General features: G+C 59.0%; 2 protein-coding genes across 2 annotated transcripts; both read left to right on the top strand.

The window, feature by feature from the left end:
* Positions 1 to 1,270: 1,270 nt before the first annotated feature.
* MRPL12 (mitochondrial ribosomal protein L12) lies at positions 1,271 to 5,072 on the top strand. The gene is made up of 5 exons (XM_079725619.1): positions 1,271 to 1,397; positions 1,995 to 2,181; positions 2,357 to 2,440; positions 4,452 to 4,586; positions 4,684 to 5,072. The coding sequence occupies exons 1-5, from the start codon at positions 1,324 to 1,326 to the stop codon at positions 4,798 to 4,800; spliced, it is 597 nt and encodes a 198-aa protein (XP_079581745.1). The 5' UTR covers positions 1,271 to 1,323; the 3' UTR covers positions 4,801 to 5,072.
* A 3,479-nt stretch (positions 5,073 to 8,551) lies between these two features.
* SLC25A10 (solute carrier family 25 member 10) lies at positions 8,552 to 15,102 on the top strand (the record flags this gene model as incomplete). The annotated part of the gene is made up of 11 exons (XM_079725323.1): positions 8,552 to 8,644; positions 10,660 to 10,779; positions 11,348 to 11,462; positions 11,542 to 11,590; positions 11,845 to 11,886; positions 12,773 to 12,816; positions 12,966 to 13,036; positions 13,317 to 13,409; positions 13,706 to 13,783; positions 14,711 to 14,767; positions 14,855 to 15,102. The coding sequence occupies 11 exons, from the start codon at positions 8,552 to 8,554 to the stop codon at positions 14,954 to 14,956; spliced, it is 864 nt and encodes a 287-aa protein (XP_079581449.1). The 3' UTR covers positions 14,957 to 15,102.
* Positions 15,103 to 23,171: the final 8,069 nt, after the last annotated feature.

The following is a 23,171-nucleotide window of genomic DNA, read 5'->3' as shown; positions in this document are numbered from 1 at the left end:
GAACGGCCAGAGTCACAGAGGTGCTGGGCAGAGGGCAGCCCTGCCTCCTCGCTCTGACCTAAAGTCAGGGCTGTTCTGCCTGGGCTCTTGGGAAATCATCTGTGGCGTCTGGGACAGCAGCGAGGGGGAATGCTCTCTGTTGCGTCTAAAGAGGAAAGGCCCCAGGACCTGAAGGGCTGGGGATACCCCATATGCCAGATGTTTAGGAGCTGGACTAAAGCAGGGGTGCAGAGGATTCTGGCAGGTGGAGACAGAGCCCAGGCTTACAAATTCTCTTCTCCCAGGACCCCGTCTGACCCCTTCCGGGCTCAATCACAACCCTTAGCAGACGCTGTAAGCCGAGTCCCGAGCTCCCTGCGGGTCTGGTCCAGGCGGAGGGCGGCGGCCTCGCTCCCAGGGCGGCCAGGACGGAAGGACAAAACGTGCTCCCGTGCTGGCCGGAAAGGCAGCCGTTTAGGTACAGGAGGAGAAGGTGGCCCAGAGGGCAGGGGCGCTCCTGCCGCCAGGTGACCACAGGCCACGGACGGCCGGACCCCCGGGGCGAAGCTACCCAGGAAGGGAACTGGGGACCCTCGAGCCCGCCCTGCGGTAGCGCAAACTTCACGAGCCCGGGTTCGGTTGCAGGCATCACTGCGCCGTCCAACAGGGCCAGGTCCCGGCCGGTCGTCCCTATTGGGACTGCCCGGGGGTCCAGCCCGCCTCCCCGACTCGGACGGAACCCACGCCGTGGCTCAGTCGTCTCTGGGCTTCATTCGCCCCGCGGGGCGGAGAGCCCGGGCCAGCCGCTGTCCGGCCGCCGCCAAAGAGGGTCTGCGCCTGTCCCGTCCATCGCCTTCGGGGTAATCTGGGAGCGAGAGGAGGCAAGTCGAGGTGAGAGCGTCCTCCTCCAGCTCGTTTGCTCGGCGGCCCTGCCGGCTAGAGCGTCCTCCCTAGCTCCTATGCCCGATGGCCCGGGCGGCTAGAGCGTCCTCCCCCAGCGCCTATGCCCGATGGCCCGGGCGGCTAGAGCGTCCTCCCCAGGTCCTATGCCCGATGGCCCGGGCGGCTAGAGCGTCATCCCCCAGGTCCTAAGCCCAAGGGCCCGGGCGGCTAGAGCGTCTTCCCCAACGCCTATGTTCGGCGGTCCTGGCGGCTAGAGCGTCTTCCCCCAACTCCCAGCTCGCATGCTCGGCGGTCCTGGCGGCTAGAGCGCCCTCCCTACAGCGTATGCTCGACTGTCCTGGCGGCTAGAGCGTCCTCCCCCAGCGCGTATGCTCGGCGGTCCGGGCAGCTAGAGCGTCCCTCCTACTGGGCGCCGCGTGTGACCTTCTCGGTTGCGGAGCGATGCTGCCGGCGGCCGCAAGCCTCCTATGGGGGCCGCGTCTTAGGCTTCGAGCCGCCGCCCTCCGCCTCGCCAGGTACCGCAGGCCGCCGAGGGCCGGGCAGGCGGGCACTGAGGGTGCAGGTTGGGGCGGCGTCCGCGGGCGGGGGGCCACCCCGGACTCGGTGGGTCCCTACCGGGGTGGTGGGCGCGGGGCCCCCTCCTGACGATCCCCTAACCGCGGGGGCCGCCGATAGTTCCGGGGTGGCCCTGGATGACCTTGGACCGGTCCCTGATTTTTTCCGAGCCTCAGTTTCCCCGGCATCACAGTGACGTGGTAGGACTTCCATGAGTGGATCTGGCGTTCTACCGCCAGGGGCCCTAGATTCTGAAAGGCTTTGTGGCCGCAAAATGCATTCAAGTAATTGCCTTACCTTTGTGGGTTGGTATAGTTCATCCAAGCCGGAAACAACATCGTGGGTAGCGTGTCTGCATACAGTTACGTGGGTTTCTAAGGCCCTTTGAAGAACATAAAGTAGCTGGGAAATCCCTTTGTTATATCCACGTGGACCCTGGAGTCTGAGAACCTGAGTCAGGACCAAGGAGCTAGATCTTCTGAGCTCATGGCACCTACCTGCCTGGTCCGTGTCACCTGCTTGTGCCAGGCTGATGACTCTGTTTGAATGGGGGTTAGGCAACAGGTACCTCGTGTCTGTTCCGTGCGCCTGATGAGATGCAGCAGCCATCGAGGGGGGGAGGCCCTTGCTGGTGCCCCCCTGGATGACACCCCCAAGGAGTACCCCCCCAAGATCCAGCAGCTGGTCCAGGACATTGCCAGCCTCACGCTGCTGGAGATCTCAGACCTCAACGAGCTCCTGAAGGTATCATGGCCCAGGCCGGGTAGGGAGGTCTGGGGCCCTTTCCTGGGGTATTTGGGAGTTTGTTGTAAATTGTCCAAAGCGTGCTCCATGAATGCAAGGACCTTGCCAGGCATGTCCCTGAGCGTGTCTGGGTGTGATGGTCAGCTCCTGAAACTACCTTTCTCTGTTCCTGCAGAAAACGTTGAAGATCCAGGATGTGGGGTTCATGCCAATGGGTGGCATGGTGCCTGGTGCTGCCCCTGCCGCAGCAGCCCCCGAGGTAAGATCAGGCTGGGGTCCCGTGCACAAAAAGGTGTTTCTCTGGTGTCCAGCTGCCATCTTGCCTCACCTTGTGTAGCCAGGTTTCTCTCATTGTCCCTCGTCTGGCTCCTGCATCAACCAAACACACCCTGTGGGTCTGCGTGCGCTTTCTGGCTGTGGGTGCCCCTGCAGCCTCCCTGGGACCTCCTCCCTGCCAAGGATGTGCAGGTCCCTGCCCATATGAAGACCATGTTCCTAGTAGAAGGGGAACAGCCAAAGGAGAGGAAACGAGAAAAAAAGAAATTTTATCAAACAGAACGGGGAAAAGAAGAAGAAAGAAACTTAAGAGACGGGGAGGGTTACAGTTTCAAGGGAGGCTGCAATGACGAGGTGACTCTGAGGGAAAACTTGAGGAGTTGAGGGTGACAGCGAGGCAGAGGGATGGCAGGCACGTGGGCCATGGAGCATGTCGGTCTGGAGCAGAGAGTGGGGGAGGTGAGGGGCAGCCCCATCCTCTGGATGGCTAGGGCAAGTTTGGGTCTCTTTGTGGAAACCAGAAGACTTGAGTCCACAAACTCATTTTGGGTATGGTTTGGTTTGGGTTTCTTGTAATTTTTGTTACAAGTCTCAAACTTATATACAAAAGGAGGAATAATAATACAATTACCCATATGTCCATCTCCCAGCCTCAATAATCATGAAGATTTTGCCATATTTGCTTCTCCCGTCTCTTGAAGATTGAGGCAGATTTCAGATCTGTTTTGCCTCGTGTGCTGCAGCATCCATTCTGACCAGCATCCATTTCTGAAAGCTCGGGTGTTTCCTTGCGTTGCCGTGAGCTTTTTTGCACAACAAATGCAATTAGCAGGGTTTTCTATCCCAGCCCTTTCAAGTTTTGCTAATAATTCCAGACTTTCTTTAAAACAGTCCGTTTACTCAAATCCAAACGAGGTCTGTGTGTTGCATTTGGTTGTTGGGTTTCTCAAGCCTGTTAAATCTGGGTCGCTGCCCTCAACCCCATCCCCCAAGCCATCACCTACTAAGGAAACCAGGTCAGGGGTCCTGTGGAGCATCCCACGTCCCAGATGCGTCTGATGGTTCCACCAGCGTCATCCACTTCTCCCCCCACCGTGAACTGGAAGGTGGCTTTACAGTCTGAACATTTGGGGCAAGGAGAGGGAGAATTACTGTGTAACTTGTCTAAACTGGAGTACTTTTAAGAATAAAGGGGTGCTGTTAATAATTAGGCAGCAGACCCGAACCAGGACTGCCCCAGGCTGTTGGGTCATGTGGTCCTTGCTCTAGGGGCGCTGCAGTCTTCACTTGTGACAGTAGGAGCTCTGTCACGCCCGGTTGTCCCATTGTTGGTCACTTGGTGGAGCTGAAGCTGGTTGTACATTTGTCATCAGTATGTAACCTTGGGCTTGGCTGACCACTGCACCAGCACTGCTTTTCTGTAGCGTTATTTTACGTTCAGAGCACTTTTGGTGTTGCTCTTCCTTGTCTCGTAAGTTACAATTTTTTGTGTGTGTGTGTGGTATGCGGGCCCCTCACTGTTGTGGCCTCTCCCGTTGCGGAGCACAGGCTCCGGACGCGCAGGCTCAACGGCCATGGCTCACAGGCCCAACCGCTCCGCGGCATGCGGGATCTTCCCAGACCGGGGCACGAACCCATGTCCCCTGCATCGGCAGGCGGACTCTCAACCACTGCGCCACCAGGGAAGCCCAGTTACAATTTTTAAAGGACAAGGAAACTAGAGTGCTGGGTGGTGGGGACAGAAGGCAGTTTTCGAGCAGCCTCTGGAGAGATGGAGCGGAGTGGGTGAGGGAGGAAGAGCAGCCAGTTGGGCAGCCTGGGTCTACCTGGCCTGCTGTGGCCTCCCACTGGGATCGTAGGCTTTGCTGGGCAGCCAGCCTGGGCCTTGCCTTTGGGGTTACAGGACATGGTGGCCCGGGAGTGAATCTGCTTGCTTCACCCTGTCCTTTCTCATCTCGCCACCCACTTCCTCCCTCCCTCCCTCCCTCCCCCAGGCAGCAGAAGAAGACATCCCCAAACAAAAAGAACGGACGCATTTCACCGTCCGCCTGACAGAGGCAAAACCCGTGGACAAGGTGAAGCTGATCAAGGAAATCAAGAACTTCGTCCAGGGCATCAACCTCGTCCAGGTGAGGCTCCGTGCACCGCACAGCCCTCTCCCACCGTCACTGACAGCTCTCAGGCCTGCCCAGGCCCAGGCCAGGTTCTGACTTTGCTCTCTGGCAGGCAAAGAAGCTGGTGGAATCCCTGCCTCAGGAAATCAAAGCCAACGTGGCCAAGGCCGAGGCCGAGAAGATCAAGGCGGCCCTAGAGGCAGTGGGTGGCACCGTGGTTCTGGAGTAGCCGCCCAGAGGACTGTGGACAGGGGTCCCGGGCCCCGAGGGGGGCTCTACGTGCTCCTCGCGAAGCACCCAGGCTCAGCGGACAGAGTGGCCTCGGAGCAGAACTGGGCACCCTCACTACATGGCCAACTCCGTTCTGGGACAGATGTGGATGGACCTGCTGAGATGGGGAGGGAGGGGCAGCCACTGCCCGTGCAGCCCCAGGGAGGACTCTAGAAACTACCAAGAGTGTACATGCCCCGCTGTGGCCGCTGGGAAAAATGCATTGTCCAGGCCCTGTGTGTGGAGTTGTTTGTCAGGTGGGCGCTATATGCAGGGGGCTGTCCTCTGAGATCCCACTGCGGACAGCAGCCCAGGGGCAGCACAGGGGGCTCTGGGCATCACCTGTCCTGCTTGCAGGGGCAGCAGCTGCTGCGTGGCTGGTACCAGATCTTCACCTGGGAGCTGGTGTGGGGTGCCTGTGGAACTTCTTGCCCTTAAACTTTAGCGGTCTTCAACAGCACGTGCAGCCCCTGGCCTGGGCACGTGGGAGTGAGGTGTGTACCATAAGTGGGCACAGCAGCCCCGTGAGAGCCTGTTCAGCAGGCAGGAGGATGTGTTTTGCAACCTGCAGCAGTTGGGGGTGTCAGCTGCTCCCTTAGAGGGGGCTCAGGGAGCTGTGTCATGGAGCCAGGGGTAGAGTGAGAGAGGTGGCCTGGTGCCAGAGTGGTGTTTACAGATGGCAGTGGCTGCCCGAGCTTGCAGGCCCTGCCTAGTGCCCTCTTGCTCCAAGGACCCTTGTCTTCCTTCTCTTGGGGAAGCTCCGTCTCAGCAGGGCCCGGGAGGGGGCGGTAGATTCCTTCCTCACGGGCCCATGGCAGGAGGCCCCTGGGGCTTTGGGCAGAGCGGGAGGGCAGGTGGCTGCAGGGCATTTTGAGTGTCCACTCTGGGAAGGCACATAGTTCTTGTGACCCATGGGGGCCCACCCCTTCTGGCCTGGGTCTCCAGGTCCCACCTGGAGCCCCCTCCCTTGGCTCTGAGGGACCAGAAGGGGACACTAGGTCTGGGAATGCCACCCTCTGGGTGGGACGGCTCAGGACAGGCCCGGGAGCTGCCAGGCTCCCAGGTGGGTGTGCCCAGCATCCCCCACGCCACCTAGGTGTCCTCCCTGAGGACGTGCCCCCGGCTGGCCCTCATTGTAGGAAGCGTCCGAGGACAGGGTAGGCAGCCCCCTAACCAGAGAGCCCCACTGGCCAAGCCTGTGGCTCATGAGGTTACTGATTTGCCAGCAGCAGATCTCTGGGTGTGCCTTTTCTTAGCAGAGGGGACTGTTGGCCACCTGGGGCTGGTTGTGGCCTGCTGATCCTGCTGCCTTTTCCTAGGGGCAGGGAGTGGTTCCGGGCTCAGGGACAACCCCCAGCCCAGGCGTTCATGGTCACGGGGCCTCCCCCACCCCCGCCAGTGACCTGGAAAGGCTGCTTGTACTCTGAGCTCCTCCATCTTTCCAGGGCAGCTGGTGTGACGACTGGGGCTCCCCTCACCGCCCCCCAAGGATGGGGCCCTCTTCCATGCTGCGGGTGACTGCACCTCTGGGACCAACAGGCCCGACTCCTCCCACCTTGCATACAACAGATGGGATGCTGCCATGGTGCTCCCACCTGACCTCGAGGTCCTACCTCAAGGCTCTGTGAAGATCCCAGGCCTTCCCTTCCCAGTCAGCTCCCTGGCCCAGGCCTCCTGTTGGGGGTCCTGGCCCCTCCACCTCCCCCTGATCTGCTCCAGCCTGTAGGTGGCCCTAAAGTGTCTCAGACCTGGAAATGGGTGGAGTGTGCCACTGGGATCGCCCTGGGTCCCTGGAGCCCACTTGGCCCTTAAGCTTGGCGTTAGGAGGTGGGTCTGCTGGGCATCCTGAGTTGCCCTGCTGACACCCATGCAAGACCTTACAAGATTCCATCGGAGCCTGGTAGGATTTGGTCTTCGTCCAGGCTCATGAAATGGTCACAGAGGACGCAGCAGTGGGAGATCCAGAGCTGACTCACATGCTTCTCACCCCCATAGACACCCCCACCCCCCTCCCCGCCAATTCCAGGGACCCTGGCGTCTGCCAGGCCGCCCACGTGGCTCCATCCTCCCTACCCAGGCACCAAGAGGAAATGTGTAAATGCCGCAGCACAGACACCAGATCCCAAAGAGGCCTGGCCTGGCAGCCCTGTCCTTAAGCCCTTGCCTGACCTCCCCATCACTCTCTCAGACTTCTGCACAAGTCCTTAGGATCCATTTGAGAATTTGATTTTGAGTTCCTTGACCTATAGTTTGCACAATCCACCTTTCTCTAAAAAGGGTGCTTCAGTCTTGGGGCACTTCCCGTTTTCCAGGATTCCTCCCACATTTCCAACTGCCCTTTCAGCAAAGCACTACCCCTTACCCCACCCCGGGCTCCTTGGCATTTCTGGGCTGGAAATCTGGAGCCAGCTGTTCATGTTCCCAACTGATGACAGGGGTCAGAGGCCTCCTGGGGTTCTGGAAGACAGAGTTTCCTTAGTCTCCAGGTGGCCACTTTAAGCAAATAGACAGCAGGGTTTGCTCAGGCACCTAATGCCTCTCACAGAGAATCCCTGGGTGCTCAGAGACCAGGCTGGACTTGTTATTCAGGGTGCTCGGTGGGCCCAGGGGGCCAGGAGTTGTTTCCCCGATGCCCGTCACCCTTCTCCCTTGGGGTGGGGGCTGCAGTGGCCAAGCTAGGACAGCAGGACACAGGTCCTTACTAGTGCAGGGGTCTCTGCCTCTGCCTCCCTCGAGATCCATGTAGCCCCACCCAAAAGTGGCCCTGGGGACTCAGATTTCTCTGCCTGGCAGGCGCGCCTTTGGGCTAGCAGCACACCTGCACTTCCTGTTTGCTGGGAGGTGTGCATCTCCTGCTGGGGCCAGGCCGGGGCAGGCAGTTTGCTGATTGCCGCCTCCCAGGAGCCTGAGCCCCACGTCCAGAATCCCTCTCCTGGGCCGCCTCAGGGTAGCTGCCTGGGGCCGTGTGGTCAGACCAGGCCTAAGGCTGGACTTGGCTGGGCGTTCTGGGAGGGGTGAGTAGGCGGGGCGTCTAGTCTCTCCGAATTGCCTTTGTCCCTAGTTTTCCTGTAATCCGCAGGTTGGTCCTAAGGAGGTTTGCCGCAGCCTCTAAGCAGCTGTACACGTCCCGGAGCCTGCGCCACGGGGGTGGGACACTGGGTGCAAGTCCAGGGCCGCGACAGGGGGCGGGCACTTGCGGGAGGCAGGCCTCTAGGAGGGGTGGGGGCTGGCAGAGCGCCCAGGCCACTCGGGCCGTGACCTTCGCAGACGTGCCCTAGGCTCCAGTGCGGCCCCGCAGGCTGGCCGGCGCAGGGTGGGGGAGGACGCAGGTCCCTGGGGGGAGTGAGGGAGGTTCACCCGCTAGCTCCCTGCGGTTCGCGCGGCCCGCACCAGTAGGGGTCCCCTAGGCGGCTCGGTGGGGCCCACGAGACTGACCTGCCGGGCCGCGGCCGCTTTAAGGCGCGGGACCCGCCCCCGGGCTCGGGGCGGGGTCTTACAGGCCCCGCCCCTAGGGCCCCTCCCTCGGGCCGCGCGGGCGCATTGGCTGTGCGGGGCGCGGGTGGCCGGCAGCCCTTTGAACGGGCGGCGGCGCGGACCGGGCCGGGTTGGGCCGGGTCGCGGCTGGGGCGGGGCCGGTGTCCGGGCTTCAAGGGCCGTGTCGGGGCCGGACACCTGCGCTCCTCGGCGGCGGTGTCGGCGGCGTCCGGGCCATGGCGGCCGAGGCGCGCGTGTCGCGCTGGTACTTCGGTGGGCTGGCGTCGTGCGGGGCCGCATGCTGCACGCACCCGCTGGACCTGGTCAAGGTGAGTGCGGCGCGGGGAGGGCCCGCCGAGAGGCTCTGCGTGGAGCGGGCGGCGGAGGTGCCCCTCGGTCCCCACTCTGCTTCCTGTGTGACCTTGGACTGGTCCCTTGGCCTCTCTGAGGCACTTTCCCCCGCACTTTTGAGGACACTCGTTCTCCCGGCTGACACGTTGAGGGGGTGGTTCTCTGAGCGCAGCTGGAGGCATCCCGGCAGGACCACGCGCTCCCTCTGCCTACTGGGTGCCAAGCACACACACAGAGACGGAGGAAGGATGTGGCCGGCAACCCTGCTTTGGGCTGCTTCTTCCTGGGAGGTGGGCACCTGGAAGCCATGAACCAAGGCTGCATGCAGGTCCTGCCCAATGAAGGTGATTGTTTCTCCCAGCGAGAAGCAATCACACTGTTTCTACATTTTTTTGAAAAAATGCTTATGGGGCAAAACAAGACAGAGATTCCCTTGTCCCTGAGGCAGACCAGTTTTCTGCCCTTTTCTCACCACAAACGACAAAGAAGGGCCAGGGGCACAAAGCATATTTTGGCCAGCGGGCCCTGGGCTGTGGTCTTGTGGGGCCTGTTGGCAAGGGCAGCCCCCTGGCCACCCCTTCCTTATCCCCACCCAGAGCAGCCTGCACCCCACATTGGCCCCCTGGGAGGGATTGGCACCTGTGTCCTGGGCTAACCCAGCCACCCCTCAAGCCTGGCCACCAGGAAAGGCAGGATTAGCAGATGTTGGGGGTGGGGCTGAAGCTGGTAGCTCCTCTGGCATTTCAGAGACCTGGGAGAGGCCTGCATGGCTCCTGGTAGCCCCCAGGGCCCGTGACATGGCCTGGCAGAGCAGGGCCAGGTAGGAAGGTGCTTTTTGGTTTGTGGAGAGAGGAACCCCTTCTCACGCCTGTTTTGTTTTACTTTCTGGATGCCCGTACAGGTCCCTTTGCCCTCCTGCCTCCCCCATCGCAGGCTCGGGAGGATCAGGCTCTATCTCTGCCTGGATGTGGACACAGCCTCCAGGGGCTCTTGGAGCCCTCCCTGGCCCTGGGCCAGCCTAGAGTCCCTTGTCCAAAGCTCCTTGGGGCGTCACTGCCCCTTGCCCCCTCCCTTCCGCCCAGGTGCTGTTTTGCTGCAGAGCGCTTGGGGCGGGGGTGGGAGGCTGGGAGGCCGGCAGACACAGGAATGTGGCTGCCCTCTGGCCCAGGGAGCACACGGTCCTGTGCTGGGGTGAAGCGGGCAGTGCCGGCAGCCATGGAGGCCTCCGGCAGGGGAGGCCCTGGCCAGGGTGTATACTTCTCGGCATCGTCTTTGGAAAAAGTATCTTAAAGCTCCTTGAGCTCTCCCTTTGCCCCACATCTTGGCTGAACCCTCACAGTGGCTTCTCGCCTTCACAGAGGCCGCTGTGTGGCCACCCTGCCCCCAGGCCCAGAGGGCCCTCTGTTCCCGACTCACAGCACACTTGAAAGAAACTGAGGCAGAAGAATCAGTAACTTGCCCAAGCGGGTCCAGCAGGACCTGACTTGGCTGGAGAGTGTGCTGCAGGGATGGACTCCGAGGCGCCCTTCCCGCTGTGCGCCCCCTGGATTCTCACCCACCTCTTCCGAGTCTCCTGTGTTTCTTCAGGTCAACTCTGAGCCCCCCTAACTCTGTCTCTCTCGAGAGGCAGGCGAGGCTACAAAGTGGGGCCCTGGAGTTGCCCAGTGCCCTCATCTAAAGGGTGGAGCTGACGACTCCACCCCATGGCAGGTGGAATTGGGCTCACATGTCGGCTGGTATTGTCTCCTGTGAGATGGTGGTGTGAAAAAGAGGTTGGCGCCAGACGTGGACACTGAGTCCCGGCTCCACTCCCCGGCTGGTGCCCTTAGGAGGCTTCAGTTTCCTGTCTCTAAATGCAGGTGCTGGTAGCACTTGGCCCACAGGGTCAGCATGTAAAGGTGGAAGATTGTGGAAAAGGGCTTAGAGCAGAGCTGGCCCTGGTGGGCTCCAGATGGGCCGCGGCTCTGAGCAGGTGCAACCCCCTTCCCCACAGGTGCATCTGCAGACGCAGCAGGAGGTAAAGCTGCGCATGACGGGTATGGCACTGCAGGTCGTGCGCTCCAACGGCGTCCTGGCGCTCTACAATGGGCTGAGCGCCTCCCTGTGCAGACAGGTACCTCTGGGGGGCTCCCCACCTCCCGGGGTAGTGGGTGGGTGGGACTCATGGCCAGGGGTCCCTTAGGTCTTGATCCCAGAGCCCACACTCAGCCCAAGGAGGCAGAGGGGTCGCTGGCCTCCCCCAGGCCAGTCGCGCCTCTTGCCCACCGTGGATGCCCTGTTGGCGTGAAAGCTACTTTCTCCTTTTCAAGACTGCTTATGAGGAAGGAACGGTAAGGCCTGGGGAGCCAGCAGCCCCCCGGGTGGGTGCAGGGCGTGGCAGTGTGAGATGTGCTTCTGCCTTGCACAGGGTTGGCCATGCTCTCACAGCCGGCCCGAGACCTCCGCCTACAGATGGGGATACTGAGGCCGGCAGGGGCGAGGCGGGAGAAGAGGAGGGTGCGGGGCCTGGACTCAGCCAGCCCTGGGTGCGCGAATTGGCTCAGCTGCTTGCTGGCCGAGAGGTCCCTGGGTGTCCCTGTGGTCCACGTGGTGACGACCATGCACTGGAGGGCCAGGGGTGTGGGGGGTGCCCAGCGCCGTCCCTCCACCCGCACCCTCTGAGCTGGGCCCCTTCTCCCCAGATGACCTACTCCCTGACTAGATTTGCCATCTACGAGACCGTGCGGGACCAGGTAACCAAGGGCAGCGAGGGCCCCCTGCCCTTCTACAAGAAGGTCCTGCTGGGCTCCATCAGTGGTGAGCAGCCGGGTGGGTGGCGGCGGGGCAGGTGGGGTGGGGGGCCTTGCCGATGGTCACATGTTGGCTGTTGTGACAGGTTGTATCGGCGGCTTCGTGGGGACCCCCGCGGACATGGTCAACGTCAGGTCAGTGCAGTCCCTGAGGCTGGGGTCTTGCTGTCCCCTGGTGAGGCCGGCCTCGCTCGCTGGGGTCTCAGTATGTTCAGCCTGGAACAAGCCACTCAGACCTCAGGGTCTGGGGCGCTGGGGAATGGCGCTGAGCCTGTGGCGGGGCAGCCCTGGGCGGGGCCAGCTGCTCACTGCCAGAGGGAGCACCCACGCCTGCTGGGGTCTGTGGGGCATCTGGCCCTGCCGCCCCCTGCATCCTCTGCTTGTTTCAGGATGCAGAATGACATGAAGCTGCCCCAGAATCAGCGCCGAAAGTGAGTAGCATGGTGCGCCCGGGGGCTTTGGGGACGGGGCTGAGAAGACCCCTGAGCAGCTCTGCCGGGACCCGGTGGGGACTCCAACCGGGCACCGCTCCTGTGGGGTCACGTGGAGCAGGTCGGGCGGCTGACAGCCTTTGGAAACATACATTGTGAGCGTCTGTTCTGGAATCCTGAGGGGGCTTCCAGGACCTCTGGGTTCTTCTTCCCCTGTGGGAGGACCCCGGGGTTGGGGGCTGGACTGGGAGGTGGGCAGGGGTTGGTCACTCTCTACTCTTTCTTGCACCTGTGCATGTTTGCATGAAGGGTGGTTTAGAAGTTTAAATGAGTTTGGTCTTCAAAAGGGTTTGGGAGCTGGGTGGTGGTTTTCGTGGTAAAAACACCGTTGCGTGAAACCGAAGACACTGTGGATTCTGAGGCCCTGTTTATGGACCGATGCTGTAGTCAAACACTGGGCATTGGTATCAGCCAGTTCAGGGAGAAGTGTGGCTCCAGGTGATCCCATTGGCCACTCACTGGCCAGAGCATAGGCTGTGGGGAAGGTGGACCAAGTGACGGGGTTGGGAAGGGGGCCCGGCACGGCGGCCCATCCTCCCGCCCCTGGTAACGGCCTGCAGACAGGACTAGCCTCAGAGCTGGCAGCCGCCCCCACCCCGCCCAGAGGGTGTTTTCCTATGGAACTCAGGATCTTCAGGCCCTGAAGTCCACTGAGCAGGGAGACTGCTCTGAGCTGTCAGAAAAGGCCATTGTTCTCTGGCCCCTGTGGCACTTTGAGTTCCTCCTGGCCTGTGATGGGGGCATGGCCTGTGATGGGGAGGACCTTCCCAAGGGAGCCAGTGGTCAGGGAGAGCTTCACATGGGCCCACTCTCTGTCCCCCGGCAGCTACGCCCACGCCCTGGACGGCCTGTACCGCGTGGCCCGAGAAGGTGAGAGGGGAGGTCCTTTGCACGGTGGGGGCCTGGGGCAGCCTCCAGCTGGGACCCAGGAGCGGGCCTAGGGAGAGTGCTGTTAAGGACTTGGGGGGAGGCCGGAGAGGTTTGGGCCGGGCACCCAACCTCTTCCCTTCCCCCGACAGAGGGTCTGAAGAAGCTGTTCTCGGGCGCAACTATGGCGTCCAGTCGAGGGATGTTGGTCACCGTGGGCCAGGTAGGGCTTCCGCTTGGGGTGGGACTCGGGCAGCATCTGGGGGGCCTGGCCTCAGCCCTCTGAGGTCCCAGAGGAAGGCAGTGGGCACAAACACACATGGGGCCAGGGAAGTGGGCTCAGGCCGGTCTGGGCCTCATCTGTCCGCCCAGGTATGGTGACGGTAGATGACCCAGAGAGCATGTACTTGGTCAGTCCAGCTGGTGTCACTGTGGGCCCCATCTGCTTTCCCCCGAGCTGTGGGCTGTCCCTTGGGGCCTGACCATGCCTGCTCCCCCGACAGCTGTCCTGCTATGACCAAGCCAAGCAGCTGGTTCTCAGCACGGGGTACTTGTCCGACAGCATCTTCACTCACTTTATCGCCAGCTTCATTGCGGTGAGTGGCGGAGGTGGGGCCCTGACCAGCCTTGGGAGCTGAGGGCGCCTGGGATGAGCAAGGGCTCAGAACGGCAGGAGGCTTTGGCAAGTCTGGTGGCTGCCCCTCTCAGGCTGCATTAGTAGGCACCAGGGTCCTGGGGAGGAGTCCATGGATCCCCCAGAGCCCAGGCTGAGACTATTCCTGTTGTCCCCCATGGCCCTGGGGACACCTCCTGGGGGTCCAGGATAGGCCTGGGGTGAGGGGTGCCCACCCGCCCTGCCTGGCAGACCCATTGGTAACGACCTGCCTTCCAGGGTGGATGCGCCACATTCCTGTGCCAGCCCCTGGATGTGCTGAAGACCCGGCTGATGAATGCCAAGGGCGAGTATCAGGTGAGTGGGGGCCACGCCCTGCTGCTGGGTGAGCCTGTGTCCTTGTGCCAGGGTGTGGACGAGGCCCTGCCCCTCCACCCATGACTGCATCTCTCCCGGTTGCCATCAGGCCTGCAGCAGCCTGGGCTCTGTGTGTGTTTTTGGTGTTTTTTAGTAAATTTGTTTGTTTGTTTATTTATTTATTTATCTATCTTTGGCTGTGTTGGGTCTGTTGTTGCTGCACGCAGGCTTTCTCTAGTTGTGGCGAGCCGGGGGCTACTCTTCGTTCCGGTGCGCGGGCTTCTCACTGCGGTGGCTTCTCTTGTTGCAGAGCACGGGCTCTAGGCGTGCAGGCTCAGTAGTTGGCACGTGGGCTCTAGAGCGCAGGCTCAGTAGTTGTGGCGCATGGACTTAGTTCCTCTGCGGCACATGGGATCTTCCCAGACCAGGGCTCGAACCCACGTTCCCTACATTGGCAGGTGGATTCTTAACCACTGCGCCACCAGGGAAGCCACCCGGGAAGCCACCCTTGTGTGTTTTTAAATCAGATTCTTTGACACATTAACAGAGGCAGTTGGGTCACCGCAGTCAGTGAAACTCGGCACGGTGCAGGTTGGCAGGTCCAGCGCCTGGGGCCAAGCACCATCCGAGGCTCCCTCCATCACGCAGTGTCTTCTGTGCCTTTATGGCAGCCGCTCAAGCACTGTAGGTGCCTGGCAGCTCAGCCTGGCCCTGGGTGTGCTTTCAGATTCCAGTTTTGCCTGGTTAGCGGGCAGGGCAGCCCTTGACCTTTGTGCCTGCCAACCCCGCCTCCCATGTTTACCTTTGAACTTCCAGGCTGCTTTGCACACTCATGCCTGCCATCAGGTGCGGGGGGTGGGGGGTGGACATTCGTACCTTTCGAGAAGCAGCTTTCCATCTTATTGCGTTATCTTGCATTTTTTGCAGGGTGTTCTGCACTGTGCCATGGAGACAGCGAAGCTTGGGCCGCTGGCCTTTTACAAGGTTAAGCAGGGGCGTGGCTGGGGCAGGGGGGCAGGGCAGGGGGTTCCCTCTAGGGCTGTCTTCACTTCCCCCTCCTCTCTCCCTCAGGGCCTCGTGCCTGCCGGCATCCGCCTCATGCCCCACACTGTGCTCACGTTTGTGTTTCTGGAGCAGCTTCGCAAACACTTTGGCATCAAAGTGCCATCCTGATGTGGCCGTGGGAGCAGCTGGGTCATGCCCAGCCCCCTGCCCGTTTTTTCCAGAGTCCTGGAGGGTCGGCAGCTGAGCGCTGCCCTGAGCCCAGCACCTGCCCGCCGTGCTCCGGCTCCCTCCTCCCTGGCTCAGGACCCCCACCCCCAGCCTGCCTGGCCAGCCCAGTGACCATCGTCCCCTCCTGAGCTGCTGCCCACACCTCCACCCCCTGCTGCCCACCACTGACTCCCTCAGAGGGAGGTGTCTAGGCCCCAGGTTCAGTTTTCTCTCTCCCCAAGTAGGCAGTTAACCCTGGAGTTGGGAGGGGCAGGCTGTCCAGGCTTTCTGCAGTCTGGGGTTTCCAGCCCCTGTAGTCTCTTCCTTTCACTAAGCCCAGGGCCCCCAGCACTGTCTTCCAGCAGTTTCCACCGAGGACCTGGGTGATTGATAGAGTGGGGGTGTGGACCCCCGGCATCAGTCACTGAATGACACGTGCACCTGCACTTTCATCCCAGGAGAGGGACCGTAGCTTTTATGATGTTCTCAAAGGTAGCTGCGCACCCACAGCTGCCAGGCCAGGGCAGAATGAGTACCCAGGAGGGAGGGTCTGGGTGTGACCCGCAGGTGCCCCGCACCCCGGCCCCCCCGGTCCAGCCCATGCCCAGTTGCTTTAACAATCAGTTTCACCAAAACCTCTCAGTGCCAGCAGGCGGCTGCTGTCTTCATGGAGCATGCAGTGTCCCCTCCTGGCTCCCTGGGCAGGAGTGGCATGTCCACAGGGGCTCCTGTCTACACAGCGGTCACTTGCAAGGTCCCCAGCAGCTGGTCAGCCAAAACGCCACTGCCCAGGTTCCACTGCCACAGCAGCCTGCAGATGGTCTGGGAGCTGCATCTGTCTGCCTCCCCCAGTCACCTGGCCACTGTGCCACAGCCCCCCGCCCCCCAGCAAGTGGCCAGCACTTCCACGTCGCCCTACAGGGGTGTTAATAAAGGTCGGTGAAGTGCTGGGTCTGGTTTCTGTATCCAGGCCGCTAACTCGCCTGCCTCGCTGTCGCGGGACACAAGACCATCCTCTGCACCCACCAAGGAGGGCTCTTGGGTGTATGGAGGAGCAGGGCCCAGAGGAGGGGAGGAGCTGCAGCCCTGGCTGGATACACTGGGATCACCTGTGGACAGACGGCTGGGGCGAGAGCAGGGCCTGCACGTTTAGGGGGGCGTCTGTGTTGAGGTCCTGGATCCAGGTCACTGTGGATCCCACAGGACTGCCCCTTCCCGGCAAGCATCTGGTGCTACAAGCCCCCCTAGGAATGAGAGTTCCCAGTAGGACTGGCTGGTCTCCCTAGAGGTGCCCCTTGAGTCAGAGCCTTGGGCTTTTGGACACTGGCCTATTGTCCAGCAAACCCAGAAGGGCCTGGGAGACCCTGGTTCTGTGGGCTGCAGACCCTCAGACAGGCTGGGGCAGGAGCTGGTGTGAGTACCATCCTGAGGCCTTTTGATGTCCCAGGACAGGTGGAAGCTGCCCCGGGGCTCCTGCTGCCCAAGCCAGGGGACAGGACGGATGCCCTGGGCAGTTCGTTCCGACACCAACGCCTCTGACACCCTAGCCGTGAAGCAAGGAGAATTGTGGAGCATTTCAGGCAGATAAAAAGAATTTTAGGTCGTCGTGATAGTTGCACAGCTCTGTAACCTGATAACCACTATATCTCAACAAAGCTGTTATTTAAAAAAAAAAAAAAAAAAAACTACCCACATGCCCCCCCACAGCCTCAGCAGTGAGCTCTCACCAGGCTCACATGGAGGCGCTCACACCCCACAGACCCTTCCCCACCCCTGGATTATTTGGAAGCAAGTCCCAGACGTCCTGTCATTTATAGATAAATACTTCACAAGTCTCTGAAAATGCTCTTTAAGAAAATCTAACATAACTACAATAGTAACTAATACGTAAGAAACAAAGTGGCCCGTGTTACCATCGTCAGATTTCCCGGTTGCCACATGCATGATAAGTTGGTTTTGTTTGAATCCAGTCCGGCTGAGGTCTCCTACTCACGTCTCTCTATTGCCGGCGTCCCCTCCCCGTCCTTTCTTCACGGGATAAGCCAGGTCCTTGATCCGGCTGCCTCTCCCGTCACGTTTGGCCCCTTCCTCCGTCTGCGAATTTCCTAAAACCGGCAGATGGATCTGGATTAGGGTCATATTTCTGGGCGACTGTACAGGGTACGGAGTGCATGTCCCGCCTCAGCGTTTGGGCGCGATGCAGCTACTGGCCTGGAAATGCGTGGTCGGTGTGGGGGGCTGGGGTGCGGGCCAGACTTCCTGGGCCCTGGGCGGGGGGTGGGTCACAAGGAGCCTCGCCCTGGGTCTGGCCTGATGCTGCCCCCACGCTCAGGCTGGAGCCCCGCTGAAGCGGTTGGAACCCAGAGCCGACGCTGTAAAGCGGGAGGGGTGAGGGCACGTGACTGTTCGTGGGGCAGGCTGCTGCTTCTCTCGGACCCCTGGCCAGTTGAAAAGGCAGCATATTTCAGAAATGTTGACCACACAGGGCCACATTCTCTGTCCCTAAAGCTGCTTTGATTTGGAGCATTGGGATCCTCTTTCCTTGCCTGCGAAAGTGCCCGGGCAAGCCGGGAAGTTGGCATTTCACCAGCCTCCTTCCAGCCCAGCCAGTTTATGTGGCGCTCCCTGGACCAGTGTGTGGCGGGGGGAGGAGCCCCGTCTGGTTTGGGGTGGGGCACTGCAGGGTGGGGGTGCAGAGGGTAGTGAAGGGACGCTAGGTTTCCAGGTGGGCCGTGGGGTTGGGCTTCGGGCACAGTGCCTGCCCACCCGCCCTGCAGAGGCCCAGTTCCTGGACAGGGGCACAGAGGGGGGAAAGAAAACGAGGCAGACCCGGGGCAGCAGGAAGGTTGGGGCAGGTCAGGGGCAAGGCCCTTCCCCGGGGAGTTCTCCACTTGTGTGGGTTCAGAACCAGCCTGAGAAGGTGAGCTAAGCAGTGGGCCGGCCCCACCTGCAGGTCACCTGACCCCAGGTAAGGAAGCATGGATTTCACACTCTGGCAGGGAAGCAAGCTCAGCATTTCATGACTCAATCTCCACCTTTCTTTCTTAAAGAAAGACGATCGTTTACAAAAAGTTACACAATGAGTATCCGTTGTCAAGAAGTTTCAACAAGGGTGCCAAGACAAGGCAGCAGGGAAGGACGGTCTTTTCAACAAATGGTTTTGGACATCCACATGGAGAATGAGCTTGGACCCTCCCACACACATGCACAAACCGCCTGGAAATGAATCACAGAGCTGAAACTATAAAACTTGTAGAAATGAACAAAGACCACACAAATGAGAACAAGCGGGGCTGTGTACTCAGCTTGCTCTAGCAGGGAGACAGCCCCATCACTTGCATGTTGGCAGAGACTCAAAGGCACGCAGAGGAGGGGACAGCTGCATAGTGAAAGGGGGGCTCAGGTGCGCCCCGAGTGGGCTTGGGGAAGCTGTGGGCAGCCAACTGGAGGTGCTGCAACCTGTGTGGTTGCTTAGGGGAGCCTACTTGGCTTTCTCTGATTGGTCCTGAGCTGGAAGCGGAGGCAGAAATTAGGGAAGCTGGCAGTTATTGGCCAAGTTTGGGCCGGTTGCTACAGGGGCTTAGAAACACACATCCACACAGAAACTTGCACAGGAATCTTCAGAACAGCATTATTCATAACACCGAAGAGGTGGAAACAACCCAAATGTCCATTCCCTGATGAACAGATAAGTAAAATGTGGTATATTTTGTACAATGCAATACTATTTGGCCATAAAAAGGAATGAAGCACTGACACACTACAGCACAGACGAGTCTTGAAAACATTATGCTGAGTGGAAGAAGCCAGTCACTAAAGACCACATATTATTATGTGATTCCATTTGTATAAAGTGTCCAGAGCAGGCAAATCCAGAGACAGGAAGTAGATTAGTGGTTGCCAGGAGCCGGGATGGGGTGTGAGGAAGTGGGGAGTGACTGCTGAAGGAGACTGGTTTCTTTTTGGACTCATGAAAATGTTCCAAATGTAGTATAGTGATGGTTGCACAATTCTATGAATATAATAAAAATCACTGAATTGTGCACTTTATTTTTTTAAAAATAAATTTATTGGGCTTCCCTGGTGGCACAGTGGTTGGGAGTCCGCCTGCCGATGCAGGGGACGTGGGTTCGTGCCCTGGTCCGGGAGGATCCCACATGCCGCGGAGCGGCTGGGCCTGTGAGCCATGGTCGCTGAGCCTGCGCGTCCAGAGCCTGTGCTCCGCAGCGGGAGAGGCCACAACAGTGAGAGGCCTGCGTACCGCAAAAAAATATATATATTTATTTATTTTATTTATTTATTTTGGCTGCGTTGGGTCTTTGTTGCTGTGCGCGGGCTTTCTCTAGTTGCAGTGAGCAGGGGCTACTCTTCCTTGTGGTGTACGGGCTTCTCACTGCGGTGGCTTCTCTTGTTGCGGAGCACAGGCTCTAGGTACGTGGGCTTCAGTAGTTGTGGCACGCAGGCTCAGTAGTTGTAGCTCGTGGGCTCAGTTGCTCCACAGCATGTGGGATCTTCCCGGACCAGGGCTTGAACCCGTGCCCCCTGCATTGGCAGGAAGATTCTTAACCACTGCGCCACCAGGGAAGCCCAAATTGTGCACTTTGGATGGAGGGACTGTATGGTATGTGGTAACCAAGGTTTTCCCTCCTTGACCAAACTCTAGCCAGGTTCCTCTGAGCCAGCTTCTGCATCAGGCCTAGAAAGCCTTGGTTTCTGACGGCTCAAGCCACATCACCGGGATGACTCCAGCCCCCCTTAAAGTGCCCGCCTGAGAAGACTCCAGCTGCCACCTGAGGACGGGCATCTCGGGTCTCTGTGGGAAAACAGAGGCTTACCTTGGACAAGCGCTGTTAATGAACCAGATGGGGGTCTCAGAGTCCAGGCGCCTGCATGCTTTAACTGTCTGCTGCCTGACTCCACTAAGCTACCCCTCCCAATTCCCACATTCTCACTTTAAAACAGCAGTCACCGCCACACAAATCGAAATTGAGTTCAATTCACCCTGGAATTGTCCCCACTGCGAGTATAGTACTGATTAGAACCTGCCCTTTGCACTTCACCATCCAGCTGTGTTTATCTCTGACATCGGACTGTGTCTCAGTGATGCTGTCTGGTGCTCCCTCTGGCAGCACATATATGAAATTGGAATGATACAGAGATTAGCATGACCCTGTGCAAGGGCGACACGCAGATTTGTGAAACGGTTCATATTTTTTCAATTAAAAAAGAAAGCAGAAGAGAGCAAAACAAATAAAAATATCCTTCCACGTCTATCCATGCCCCGTCAGCCGGTGTGGGTGTAGGTGACACAGAAAGAAAACTTCTCATTAAGATGGGATCATACCGGGACTTCCCTGGTGGCGCAGTGGTTAAGAATCCGCCTGCCAATGCAGAGGACACAGGTTTGAGCCCTGGTCCGGGAAGATCCCACATGCCGCGGAGCAACTAAGCCCGTGCACCACAACTACTGAGCCAGCGCTCTAGAGCCTGTGAGCCATAACTACTGCAGCCCGCATACCTAGACCCTGTGCTCTGCAACAAAGAGAAGCCACCGCAATGAGAAGCCTGCGCACCGCAACAAAGAGTAGCCCCGCTTGCCACAACTGGAGAAAGCCCGCGTGCAGCAACGAAGACCCAACACAGCCAATCAATGAATCAAATCAATCCATCAATCAATCAATTTATTAAAAAAAAGATGGGATCACACCATATGTCATCATTTATAATGTTTCATAAAAATGTTAAATCTCGTATTCATTACATGTTTTGCTTAGAAGGGAGATGAGTATATTAACTTGGGAAAAAGAATTGGGTTGATGCAAGGAACACATTAAATGAGGGATGCAGGTGCCACGTCCACAGAGCCAGAGGTGGTCAGAGAGCCACACTGATGTGATGGACCTTGGGGACTTTGGGGACATGAGGGAACTTGAGGACATCTTTGTGATGTACACACTCCTCACAAGTGCCCATCCTGCTCAGGCCCACCCCCTTTTTTTTTTTTTTTTTTTTTTTTTTTTTTTGTGGTATGCGGGCCTCTCACTGCTGTGGCCTCTCCCGTTGCGGAGCACAGGCTCCGGACGCGCAGGCCCAGCAGCCACGGCTCACGGGCCCAGCCGCTCCGCGGCATATGGGATCCTCCCAGACCGGGGCACGAACCCGTATCCCCTGCATCGGCAGGCGGACTCTCAACCACTGCGCCACCAGGGAGGCCCCCACCCCCTTTTTAAAAAAAAAAATTTTATTTATTTATTTGGTTGCGCCGGGTCTTAGTTACAGCTTGCAGGCTCCCTAGTTGTGGCATGCATGTGGGATCTGGTTCCATGACCAGGGATAGAATCCAGGTCCTCTGCATTGGGAGCACGGAGTCTTTTCCACTGCGCCACCAGGAAAGTCCCTGCTCCAGCCCTTTGAACTAGCCCTTCATAGAATTTTGGATCCTGGAATGAGGCTGCTGGCATTTGGGACAGCTGGGGACGAGGCGTGAATCTTGAAATCAGCCCAAAGGAGCACAGAGGGCCAGATGGAGCAGGTAAGGGCAGGTAGCCTGGGAAGGGAGCTGGCCTCCAGCAGCCGACCCAGGGGCATGGCTGGGCCACCCAGGTCTTCCCTGCCTTGCTCCCTTGTTACTGCCAATGGTCAGTCTATGTGTTTATAAATATTTGTTTCAAGTTGGTTCACCACAATACAAATTTGCACACACATCAGGGTTTTCTGAGGATAATTTACTTCCTTCTAGACAAGCCCGGGCCCTGACCCCTCCCCAGAAGAACAACCACGGCCACCAGGTATTTTCCCCATGCTGCTTAAATTTAACAGAAAAAATAAAAACAGAAGTGAGGTGGAAGAATCTCCAGTCATTGGAAGGTATTTATTTTTTACAAGATATTAGTTCCCAAAAGATGATGGAAACACCGGGAAAGAGGAGTCACTTGGTTTTGTTCCCCTCCTTCTGACACCACCCTCTCCCCCACCTCCTAATGGCTGACAAGCTGGAGGGACCAGAAGGCAGTGGAAGGAGCACCCAACACAGCACCCAGGGGCCCAGTACCACCTCTGGGAGGCTGCTCTGAGCTCGGCTCCCACAGCTGCCCTCCCCATCTCCAGGGGCTGGGCAGCGGCCTTCCCAGACCACCCAACTGCCTGGCAGCGGCAGGGGCTGGGGGCGGGGGCGTGTGCAGCTTGTCTCATGGCCAAGTTACCGTCCTGCTGGTGCTACAAGCTGGGGGTCTGTCCCTGGAGCTCAGATCCATGCTCGGTGGCCAGGAGGACCCCTTCTCAGGGCTGATGGGAGTGGGGATCCTGCCCTCTCCTTGCCCACACCTGTGACCCTTAAGGACGCCCATCCCGTTGTGTCCCATCCTCACAGCCACACTGTAACAGGGAAGAACTTTTGTATTCTATTACAAGTTAATCACTAAAGGGATGTTGCCTGTAAGCTTAAATTATACATAATGGCCCATCTCTGGGAACCCTGCCTCCCAGGTAATGAACATTAAGCTAAAATACCTTTGTTTAGCTCACAAGAAACATCAAGACCAGGCCCACCTGTGAATGACTGCAGGGAGGAAGAAATTAACACATCCCCTCCGGAGGCTGACCTGAACCAGGAAATGCTAGACTTTGACTCCCTCCCTTTTTAGTATAAAAGAAGCCTGAATTCTAACTCAGCTAAGATAGCTCTTTGGAGCACGAGCCTACCATCTTCTCAGTTTGCAGGCTTTCCAAATAAAGCCGTTACTCCTTGCCCCAACAATTTGTCTCTCGATTACTGGCCTGTCATGCGGCAAGCAGTACGAGCTTAGACTCGGTAACACGCCATAGCTTTACATCATCGAAATCTAAACACTAAATGCTGTGTTTTGTGTGTCTTTGTTGCATAGAGGTTTTGCCTCCGTCCCATTTGTAAAAGCTGAGCTCTGGTCTTGATTCTGCTCAAGGATGCCCAAGTCCCCCCCCACACACACAGCCCTCCCTGGAGGGCCATCCAGTGTCCAGGACCGAGGGGGCCTGTCCCGGCCTCCTGGGAGGAGGCGGTTGGTGGTCCTGCCCCCACCCTGGCCTCTCCAGCAATCTTCTCGCCCGCCTGCCCGGGTTTCATTTGTGGGTGGTCTTTCCCAGAAAGGCTGGGCGGGGTCGGAGGTCTGGGGTCTGCCTGTCCCTTTGGGCCTGAACA

This window comes from Hyperoodon ampullatus (genome assembly GCF_949752795.1).
Source record: "Hyperoodon ampullatus genome assembly, chromosome: 19".
Taxonomy (NCBI): domain Eukaryota; kingdom Metazoa; phylum Chordata; class Mammalia; order Artiodactyla; family Ziphiidae; genus Hyperoodon; species Hyperoodon ampullatus.
This window is presented reverse-complemented; position numbering and strand designations above follow the sequence as displayed.

Bases quoted from the DNA above. Each gene is read 5' to 3' on its own strand.
- MRPL12 (XM_079725619.1), top strand. From the start codon at position 1,324: ATGCTGCCGGCGGCCGCAAGCCTCCTATGGGGGCCGCGTCTTAGGCTT. The intron at 1,398-1,994 runs GTACCGCAGGCC...AATGGGGGTTAG, and splicing joins GCCGCCCTCCGCCTCGCCAG to GCAACAGGTACCTCGTGTCT. The intron at 2,182-2,356 runs GTATCATGGCCC...CTGTTCCTGCAG, and splicing joins ACCTCAACGAGCTCCTGAAG to AAAACGTTGAAGATCCAGGA.